This window comes from Artemia sp. Qi Xiang Cuo, chromosome 3 (assembly GCF_049724085.1).
Source record: "Artemia sp. Qi Xiang Cuo chromosome 3, ASM4972408v1, whole genome shotgun sequence".
Lineage (NCBI taxonomy): Eukaryota > Metazoa > Arthropoda > Branchiopoda > Anostraca > Artemiidae > Artemia > Artemia sp. Qi Xiang Cuo.
Window position 1 is genome coordinate 54539270 of NC_142796.1, and position 11439 is coordinate 54550708.

General features: G+C 39.8%; 1 protein-coding gene across 1 annotated transcript in view; it reads right to left on the reverse strand.

Annotated features, from left to right (window-relative positions):
• The window catches only part of LOC148954289 (putative ATP-dependent RNA helicase DDX5), a 63440-nt gene extending 62108 nt beyond the window's left edge, over nt 1-1332 (reverse strand). The window contains exon 1 of the mRNA XM_089086176.1: nt 1179-1332. Coding sequence (XP_088942302.1) covers nt 1179-1189 — 11 coding nt within the window. The 5' untranslated portion in view covers nt 1190-1332. The remainder of the gene's footprint in view (nt 1-1178) is intronic.
• Nucleotides 1333-11439: the final 10107 nt, after the last annotated feature.

The window sequence follows — 11439 nt, forward strand, 5'->3', positions numbered from 1 at the left end:
TTGTTTTTCAAAACCGAGACCACATTTTCAATTTATGCTGACAAATCATTGGTAAAAATTTGATCAAGAAGGTGGGGTTCTTGTCACTGCTCTCACATTGCTTCATGTTATAGTAAAAGGGGGTGGTCCAAAAACCCATTGCTATTTTTCCAGAATGCCAAAGAAAATTGGTCTTTCCCATAAAGAGGTCTTTTACCCTATATTTTTCTACATTAGGGGGGAGGGTGGGGGTAAAGTTTAAACTTACCTCCCATTTACATCAGAAACAAAATTTGCCCCCATCCCCCCTAATGTAGAAATATATACCCTGGATTGGCATATATAGGGGGGGGCTGAAATTTATTTCTGATAGAAATGATTATTATATTTGTAATAGTCTAAGCATAAAAAAAGGCATTGAGTGGTATATTCACTTTATGCGTAAGCCAATAATATGATTTGGTAGATATTTACGGATTTTTGTGCAAACGTCTTTCATCATTCTGCTCTGATCAGCAGTCTGAGAACAATGATGAGTAGATCATCAAAGTTCTCTCATCATTGTTCTATGTGGCAAAGCAGTGGCAGTCTTCACACTTTTTGCTAACATCAGTGAGCTCTTAGATCTTATAACAAAGATGGGTTTAAAAACAATAATCTTTGCAGGAAGATGTAAGATCTTAGGCCTAGTGCTAAAAAAACAGGCCTATCATAAAAACTTTCTTAAACTTGTAACACATGACCACTTCAAAACAAAATGTGCTTATAAAACAACCTAAAATCAAACCAAACTAATTTTTTTGCATATTCTTACTAAATATAATGGTATCTTTATCCCAAAATATTCCCCTCCCCTCCCATGATGATCCCAGATGCATAGAAAGAATTGATTATTCCATATTTTGTAGGACAATGCAATTTACAGTAGCCTAACAGGCCTGTAGGTCTATAGCCAAATATAGTTCTCTCTTGTTTTGTAGCCTATCTCTTAATGCTTTGTTGGGTGAGACCCCAGTACTCAAGACTGTGAGTAACCTAGGAAATGATAGGCTATAGGCCTACTTGAGATTGGCTGACTAACTTACAAAAACTTGGCTTCTGAACGTTTAAACAAGAGTTACCCCTGCAGCTTAGCCTATTTAAATAAAAATCCTTCATATTTTACGTAAGCTACAATTTATACGGAACATTAATCTTACCCTGAGACCATTTTTAGAGTTGTATTATTTAACAAACGTTATTCAAGAGAAATTATCCTGTTGTTTCACAATGGTGTTAATTCAAGTGAAGAAATGAAGTAAAAGAGGAGTTGATGATACAAAGCAAATGCCGGATATGTATTTTTTTATTTCTACAATTAGAACTTATATTTTAGATTAGTGTGGATTATTTTGTTTATTCTTAATAAATTAAAAAAGATTGAAGCTTAAATTATATCTTATTGTTTGTTTATAGATGGCACAAAAGATACCATAGTATAATATGCCATAGCCAAAGCATAATATTAGTGCTATCTATAAATTCAAAGTGTATATTAGCATACAAACTTACTGCTTACTTTACTTGTACTTGTGGCGGGAATCAGATGTTTCCACCTTGCCCTGTATCAAGGATCTTCGAGATCTGTTTGGACTATATAGTGCGGTCTGCCGCCAGATGTTTTCCAAGTGGGAGCCATTGAGTTGTCCACCTGTGACCGAACTTTCTGAGCCCCCCAATAGGTTCAAGGTCTGATTTAACCAGGCTCCACCAGCTTATCCGCTGCCCTCCTTGGCGTCTCTTCCATTAGCTAAGTGGCTCAGCTAGAAGAATTTGGAAAAGCGAATCAGACATGGCCCAACTATTTTAATCGACGCTCCTTGATCGTGACGGCAACGCATCTTTTGGTACCACACATTTGTCGTATATCCACGTTTGATATACTATCATGCAGATTTAGCCTGACGATGCTACGCAGACAGGTATGCTCAAACACCTTCAGTGTATTTTCATGTAGTCGCTTCACTGACCAAATTTCGCATCCATAAAGAGGGATTGCTCGAACCAAAGCCAGGTAGACTCGAAATTTAGTGTGTACACTAATTTCACACCGGTTCTGCAAAAGTTTTCTAAGGGAAGCAAAGAGCGCTGTGCTTTCTGCAATCGCTGTAGAATATCCGTGTCATAAGATCCATCAGTACAAAGCTGGGAGCCAAGGTATGCGAAGCGATCGACCTGATCCAACTGTACTTGATTTACAATTAACAAAATAGGATGGTCATGATATATTGCCATAAATTGTGTCTTCCCTGCACTGACTTTCATGCCAATGTGATCTGCCCAAGTAACTGCATCAACGAGCACGGTTTGAGCTTTCTTTGGGTCCGAGAGGATTCCGACATTTTCAGTGTATTCAAGGTCTCCAAACGAAATGTTCGGTCCAATCTGAGCTTCTGGTTGAGCAGATAGTGCATTTTGAATCACCCAATTATTACAGTAGTAAAACAGAGTCAAAGACAGGACGCACCCTTGTTTTACTCCAAACTCAACCGGAGATTCTTCAGTCTCTTGTCCGTAAACTCTAACTCGGCTCACAGAATCCTTATAATATGTTTTAAGCAGCTCGAAAAATTTCTGTGGCATTCCATCATTTTCTAGAATTTTCAAAAGTTTTTGGCAAGTGATCGAGTCCAAGGCGGAAACGAAGTCCAGAAATAATAGAATCATGGGCAAATTATATCTTTCAAACTGCTGGATAATGAGGCGGAGTACAAAAATATTGTCATTGCAGCCACTACCAGGACGGAAACTGGCTTGATATTCACGAGTCTTCTTTTCCTTACCCTCTTGAAGCGGTTAAGGAGGATAATCCCAGAAAGTTTTACTTCAATGTCAATTAGACCCATTCCCCGGTAATTTTTGCACTCAGTTTTAAAAGCTTTCTTGTAAATAGGGTAAATAACTGATGTCTTACAATCCTTTGTGAAAGTGTTGGTCCTTCATATTTCCTCAAGGATACCATGAAGCTGCTTCGCTGTGATCTTGGGACACTTTTTTTACATTTTCGGGGGAGACCATCTTGGCCTGAGGATTTGATGTTTTTCAGGGCCTTAATTGCTTTGAGTATTTCCGCTCTTGTTGTGGCAGTCAGCTCGATATTGCAAGGTAATTTTTTAAGACATGGGGGAAACAACTAGGAATTGATGACGGGGATTGGTTAAATAGTGTTTGAAAGTAGTCTTTCCATTTGATCAAACGTTCCTTTTGACAGCTAATAACTTTTTCTGATATGTCTCTGACAACTTGAACGCAATAACTTTCTTACCAGTCAATTACTTGAGAGCCTGGTAGACTTTACAGGTGTCATGAGGGTTTGATAAAGACAAAGCAGTCTGTTCCCACATTTTGTGGTGGTCTAGACGAGCAGAGCGCTTGACCTGTCTGCGCAACTCTTTCGTAGTATGTTTAAGACCGCTCATCTTTTTCCTATACTCTCCGACTATTGACAGGGTTCGGGTGGTATTCCAATTCTGTCGTTTCATTTTCGTTCAGCCTAGGATCCCTTCCGTGGTTTCCCTCATCACTGTTTTGAAGATCTCCCAACTTTGCTCAGGGTCGCTGTTTTCCTCCTCATTCAAGTCTAGGGCATCAAAACGGTTTGTTAGCTCCTTTTTTAGAGTTTGCGGAACTTCTTTATCTTGCAGCTTACCAATGTCAATTTGATTTATTCTTTCTCCGACATATAAGACGAAGTAGGATTTTCGCAAGGACTAGCTTGTGATCGGACCCCGATTCTGAATTTGAGTCTGCGCCGTTATAAGAGCAGGACTTTATTAATGAACTTCTCCGTCGTTGGCAGACGAGAATGAAACTAATTTGGGCCTTAGTAACATTGTCGTTGGAATGCCAGGTCAGAAAATAGCTTGGCTTGTGCTGAAATATGGTGTTGGTGACAACAAGATGATTCATCGCGGCATAGTTTACCGACCTTTGCCCATTTTTTCATCTATGCCACAGTCTAATCTTTCTAAAGCCTTTTATTGGGGTATCAGACAGACCAATTCTCACGTTAAACTCCCCCGCAATGACCAGGTAGTCTCGTGCAGCAACTGAGGAAGATAGTTGTTGCAATTCCAAATAGAATTCATTCTTAGCAGTAACTGTGGCATCACGAGTAGGGGTGTATGCATAGAAAATTGATACGTTTGCAGAGCTTCCTTTAAGCATAATACGAGCCAGTTGGGGAGAAACAGGATCCCACTCAAGAAGTACGTTTCTGATTCTTTGGTTCATAAAGAAACCAACGCCATGGAGTCCCGAGTAATCGTTTACTCTAGAGTAGAAAAAGTGGAACTGTTGTTACGTTTCGGGCGCTGTAATTACTGTAAAGCCAGAACCGGAGATTCTGGTCTCAGAAATGAATAATATGCCAATACTCTGCTTCTCCATCCCATGGACAAGAAGAGATTGCATAACTTTTCCCAGGGCCCGGGGGCAGGCGTTGCAAGTTATGCCCTGTGGGAATATGATTCTTATAGAAGGGATACTCGCATAAACTTCAGAAAGGGCTGATTTGAATGGAAATTGAAAGTTCTAATTCATTTTTTTCTTTTAAGAGTCAAAAGAGATCGGAGGGCCCCTAGCCCCCTCCACAACCTTTTTTCCCCAAACCCATCCTACACAGCTTTTGATTTTTTTTAGGTTTGATTTAGTTCAAAGGTCAGATCACAAAAACTCCGGTGTCGACACAACTCCCCAGGGTCTGGAGACATGCATTGTAAGCTATGTCCTGGGGCCGTATATGGTACTTATGAAAGAGATACTCTTATAAGCTTCAGGGAGGGCTCGTTTGAATGAAAATTAAAAGTTCTAGTTCACTTTGTCTGAGTAAAAAAAGATCGGAGGGCAACTAGCTCCTCCCCCCCCCACGCCTTTGGGTTTATCGAATGGATAAACCCATCCGATAAAAAATTGAGGTGACCATTTTGTTAAATGCCCTTCAGTCTCTTTTGACTCTTTAAAAGGGAACTAGAACTTTCAATTTCCAATCAAATGAGCCCTCTCTGAAGTTTTTACGAGCATCCCTTCCATAAGAACCATATATTCCCCCAGGGCATAACTTACAACACCTGTCCTCGGGCCCTGGGGTCTGTGTCGACCCCGGAGTTTTCGTTATATGGTGTTGAACTATTAAAAAAAATGGTTATCCTAAAGTTCTTATTGGATGGGTTTGAGGAAAAAAGGAAGTGGAGGGGGGGTCTAGGTGCCCTCCAATCTCTTTTGATTCTAAAAAAGTGAACTAGAACTTTCAATTTCCAATCAGACTAGCCCTCTTTGAAGTTCATACGAACATCCCTTCCATAAGAACCATATATGCCCCATCGGCATAACTTACACCGCCTGCCCCCGGGCCCTGGGGGGGGGGCTGTTTCGATCCCAGCGCTTTTGTTATACGATCTTAGAACTATTTTTAACAAAATAGCTATCTCAAAATTTTTGTCGGATGCATGTGGGAAAAAAGGGCGTGGAGGGGCTGGTTACCCTCCGATATCTTTTGACGCTTAAAAAGTGAACTAGGACTTTCAATTTCTAATCAAATGAACCCTCTCTAAAGTTTTTACGAGTGTTTCTTCCACAAGAACTGTATATGCCCCCAGGACATAACTTATAACCCTTGCGCTGAAGACTGTGGTGGGAGTGTCTTACTCAAAGATATAATTTCCAGAACTTTCAAATACGTTGAATAAAATGGATATCTCAAAATTTTGATTGGATGTGTTTGGGGAAATGGTGAGCATGGAAGGGGTGTTAGTTGCCTTCCAATCACTTTTGACTGTTAAAAAGGGCACTAGCCGCTTAAATTTTAAATACAATGAGCCCTTTGTGAAGTATCTACGACAACACTTTTTATAAAAACCTTATATGCCCCCAGGGCATAACTTACAACCCTTGCTCTGAGGGCTGTGGGGGTTGTCCTCATTCTCAGACTTAATTTCCAGAATTTTCAATTACGTTGAACAAAATGGCTATCTCAAAATTTTGATTGGATGTGTTTGGAGGAAATGTGGGCGTGAGAGGGGGGTTAGTTGCCCTCCAATCACTTTTGACTATTAAAAAGAGCCCTGGCCATTTGAATTTCCAATTGAATGAGTCCTTTTTGAAGTGTCTACGACAAAGCTTTCTATAAAAAACTTATATGCCCTCAGGGCATAACTGACAACCCGTGCCCTGAGGGCTGTGGGGGGAGTGTCCTCCTCAAAAACATAATTTCTATCTGGAAATCAACTAGGTAGAATACAATGGCTATCTCAAAATATTGATTGGATATGTTTGGGGAAATGGTAGGCGTGTAAGGAGCTTTAGTTGCCTTTCAATCACTTTTGACCCTTAAAAATGGGCACTAGAACTCTCGATTTCCAGTCGAAAGACCCCCATTTGAAGTTCATACAACGACCCCTTCCATATGAAGTGCCTCTGGGAAAAAATATGTGTTTCAGGAGTTGTTTTTGATGAATCAGGACAAGAAGTCAAACTTAGCGTAAAAGACGAGGTACTGAAGAGGGGGCAACTCTCCTCATTTACGGAGTAGTTTCTGTCCATTTTAAGTTCTGATGTTGCTACTTACTTTCAGTGGGAAAAACGTGTTCTTTTATGTTTAATTTCTGATCGTTTTTCAAATAATGCAAAGAAATCAGGCTCACTTTTCATAAAAAAACTCCCGTCTCCTAAGAAAAGTTCCCCCAAGTAAAATACAGCCCCCTTCCAAACACGTAAAATCCCATTCTTACTGGAAATCCCCCCCTCCCCTTCCCAGAAAACTCCTTGTGCCTGAAAAATTTCTGAGGGCTTTTCAAACCATACCAGAAATTCTCCATCACTGGAAAATTTTCCCAGAAATCCTCCCTTCCCTTCCCCATGGGAAGGTTCACCCAGCAAAAAATTTCCCATGAAAAATTACGCTGAATCTGTTGATGTGATTTTCATTAAGATTATATGACTTTTTGGGGATGTTTACCCCTTTTTCCGAAAATCTGGCAAATTTTCTTAGGCTCAAATCCTTTCATGGCTAGCAATAAACTTAATAAATCTTAAAGATTTGGAATAAATATAAAAATTCTTTTGATGTATATATTGCTATTAAAACCCTTTTCTTAGAGTTTCGGTTGTTATCGAGCCGCGTCGCTCCTTAAGAAGCGACTTAAGTTTAATGTTACCCATCAGAAATTACGAGCCTCAGAAAATTTGACCAATTCTTGAAAAGTAAGGAAGACACCCTAAAAAGTCAAGCAATCTTAATTAAAATCAGATCATCAGATTCAGCATATTAGAGCACCCTGCTGTAGAGGTTTCAAGCTCCTATATACAAAAATGTTGAATTTTTCCTTCTTTTTTGGCCATAGGAAAGATCACGGATGCGTTTTCATTTGTCTTGTTTGTTGGTTTTTGTTTTCTCCGGTGATTATCGTATAGAACCACTGATCCTAGAAGATCGGAAGAGGGCTTATTTGGTCAGAAATAAAAAGTCCCAGTCCTTTTTTAAGTTACAAAATAGATTGGAGGAGTGCTAGCCCCCTCCCACGCCTTTTTTCCCCGATGTCATCCGTTAAAATCTTTTAAATAGCCATCAGATTCAACATAATTGAAAGTTCCGATAACTTTGCCTTTGGGGATGACATGACGCGCCTAAGTCCCTGGAGAAAGGGCTGTAAGTTGTGGAATTTGCTCACTGTTAACATATAGTATTTGTTATTGGCAAATATATGAAAATACAGGTAGGGGGGTCACCTACAGGGAGAGTTTTACGTAAGTGAGACCGTTTTTTCGGAAGAATTTTCCAAGAGATATATTTTACACGGTTGAAGGGGATTTCCTTGCATGATTTGAAAAACCTTCACAAATTAAATTCAGGAAAGTATTTTCAACTGGAAGTAAGGAGCAACATTAAAACTTAAAAAGAACAGAAATCATTACAAACATGCAGAGTTAAAATTATTTACGTCTCGTCAATTTTCCCTCAACTACAAGTTACAAGAAGTCACAATTGCGAATAGTCACAGTTACAGTCGCAAGTACTCAGAATCAGGGGCGTAGCTCCCGTATTTTTATTGGGGGGGGGGGGGCAAAAGGTGTCTCCATTCAGAAAGTCAAAGGGCATGGGCTAAATAATAATTTTTTCTCCAAATTATTGGGGACAACTACCCCCCTTGCCCCCCCCCCCCCGATGTGACGCCACTGCCCCAGTCTTTGACTCTTCAAAAAGTAGTATAATTTTAACAACAATACTTTTGTGCTCGTTAGTTGACTAAAGGGTAGCATAAGCAATGTATTAATTTGAATTCCTTATGTACGGCTATCACACAAGTTTTCCTAAATTTCATACAAATGGCATTTTGTTTCTGATCAGTAGATTATTTTCGGAATACAACTTTTTAAACTATTATACAGCCTTACGTTAAGTAGCAATAGAATGACAATTTGAAAATAAAAGGACAAGGCCAAAAATCTTTAATTATTATTCTGAGTTTGGCAAATTACATGGGGGATCCAGAGATGATTTAAATTTACTGTGATCAAAATTTATTAGTTTTGAATTAATGTCTTACTTTTGTTGAGCACACATGGAAAACAACTATTGAGAACATTCCATCTAGTTTTACTTGGTACTTGGTTACTGTCAACTTCCAATCAAATGAGCCCTCTCTGAAGTTTATACGAGCATCCCTTCCATAAGAACCGTATATTCCCCCAGGGCATAACTTACTACACCTGCCCCGGGCCCTGGGGGGTTGTATCGACACCGGTGTTTTTTTATCCGATCTTTGAACTATTTTAATAATATGCCTATCTCAAAATTTTTATCAAATGCATTTGGGAAAAAAGGGCGTGGGGGGGGGCTAGTTGCCCTCCGATCTCTTTTGAAACTTAAAAAAAAGGCACTAGAACTTCCGATTTCCAATCGAATGAGCCCCCTCCGAAGTTTATACGACCACCCCTTCCATATGAAGTGCCTCTGGGAAAAAAAGTAATAAATAAGACAATAAAACACTGGAGCCGTATGGCCTTTACTATAGGCAACGCTATAGCGTAGCCTCTGATCTGACACACAGTCTTAAATAATTTATTTTTAACTTCGCAATCACCATTAAAAATTCATTTACTGTCCTATCAGCACCTGAGGAACATCCTCAGGTGCTCATCCTCAGGTCTTCAATTTGAACATCCTTTTTGGATGTTTTCCAGTGTCTGTTGTGCGAACAAATTGATTTTGATGAAAAGCATACAAAAGTGGGACAAAAGTTGCTATACAGCAAGAGTTTGCACCCATTAGACATTTCTCTTTCCATTTAATTTTTGAACTTGAATATTTTTGCGAAACAATCACAGGCAGCGCAATAGCGCTGCCTAAGTAATGAACGATGTTGGCACAATGTATTATTATTAAATTTTTTTCCATACCAGGGCACTTCGTATCGAAGGAGTTGTTGCAGAAACTTCGAAAAGGGCTCGTTCGATTGGAAATTGGAACGGCTAGTGTGCCTTTTAACAGTCGAAAATGATTGGAAGGCAACTAACCCCCCTTCTACACCCACCATTTCTTCAAGCACATCCAATCAAAATTTTGAGACAGCCATTTTGTTTAGCGTAGTTGATTTCCAGACAGAAATTATGTTTTTGAGGAGGACACTCCGCCACAGCCCTCAGGGCAAGGGTTGTACGTTATGCCCTGGGGGCATATAAGGTTTTTACAGAAGCCATTGTCGTAGAATTTTTCAAAAAAGGCTCATGCGATTAGAAATTCAAAGGGCTAGTGCCCTTTTAATAGTCGAAAGTGATTGGAGGGCAACTAACCCCCCTATCACGCCCACCTTTTTCCCAAACACATCCCATCAAATTTTGAGATAGCCATTTTGTTCAACGTAGTTCTGAAAATTAGGTCTTTGAGGATGACACCCCCCCCCCCACATTCCTCAGGGCAAGGTTGTAAGTTATGCCCTGGGGACATATAAGGTTTTTATAGAAAGCGTTGTCGTAGTAACTTAAAAATGGCTTATTTGATTGGAAACTGAAATGGCTAGTGCCTTTTTTAATAGTTGGAAGTGACTGGAAGGTAACTAACACTTCTTCCACGCCCACCATTTATCCAAACACATCCAATCAAAATTTTGAGACAGCCATTTTGTTCAAAGTAGTTGAAAGGTCCGGAAATTATATCTTTGAGGATGACACTCCCCCCAGAGCTCAGAGGGTAAGGGTTGTGTTATGCCCTGGGGGTATATAAAGTTTTATTGAAAGCTCTGCCGTAGAAACTTGAAAAAGGGCTCATTCGATTGGAAATTCAAAGGGCTAGTGCCATTTTTAATAGTCGACAGTGACTGGAAGGCAACTAACCCCCCTCTCACGCCCACCTTTTCCCCAAACACATCTAATCAAAATTTTTAGATAGCCATTTGTTCAACGTAATTAAAAGTTTTAGAAATTAGCCCTTTGAGGATGATAAACCCCTCGGAGCCCGCGGGAAAAGGGCTGTAAGTTACGCCCTGGGGGCATATAAGGTCTTTATAGATAGTGATGTTGTAGAAACTTCAAAATAGGCTCATTCAATTGGGAATTAGAACAGCTTGTGCCCTCTTTAATAGTCGAAAGTGATTGGAGGATAACTAACACCCCCTTTCAAAAATACCATTTCTCCAAACACATCCAATCAAAATTTTCAGATAGCCATTTTGTTCGACGTAGTTAATAAGTCCGGAAATTATATTTTAGAGGATAACACTCCCCCACAGCCCTTAGGGCAAGGGGTGTAAGTTATGCCCTGAATGCATAAAAGTTTTTTTATAGAAAACGTTGTCGTGGAAAATTCAAAAAGGAATTATTCGATTTGGAATTGAAACGGCTAGTGCCCTTTTTAAGAGTCGGAAGTGATTGGAGGGCAACTATCCCCCCTCTCACGCCCAAAATTTCCCCAAACACATCCAATCAAAATTTTGGTTAGTAATTTTCTTCAACGTAGTTGAAAATTCTGGAAATCAGGTCTTTGGGGATGACAACCTCCCCCCCCCCCCCTCAGCCGGCAGGGCAAGGGTTGTAGGTTATGTTCTGGGGGTATATAAGGTTTTTATTTAAAGCGTTGTCGTAGAAACTTCAAAAGGGCTCATTCGATTGGAAATTGAAAGGGCTACTGCCTTTTTTAATAGTTGTAAGTGATTGGAGAGCAACTAACGCCCCTATCACATCCATCATTTCCCAAACCCATTCAATTTGAGATAGCCGTTTTATTTAACGCAGTTGAAAGTTCTGGAAATTAGGTCTTTGAGGATGACAACCCCCTCACAAACCTCAGGGCAAAAGTTGTAATTTATGCCCCGGGGGCATATAAGGTGCTTATAGAAATCGTTTTCGTAGAAACTAAAAAAGGGCTCATTAGATTGGAAACTGAAAGGGCTAGTGCCCTTTTTAATTGTCGAAAGTGACTGGAAGGCT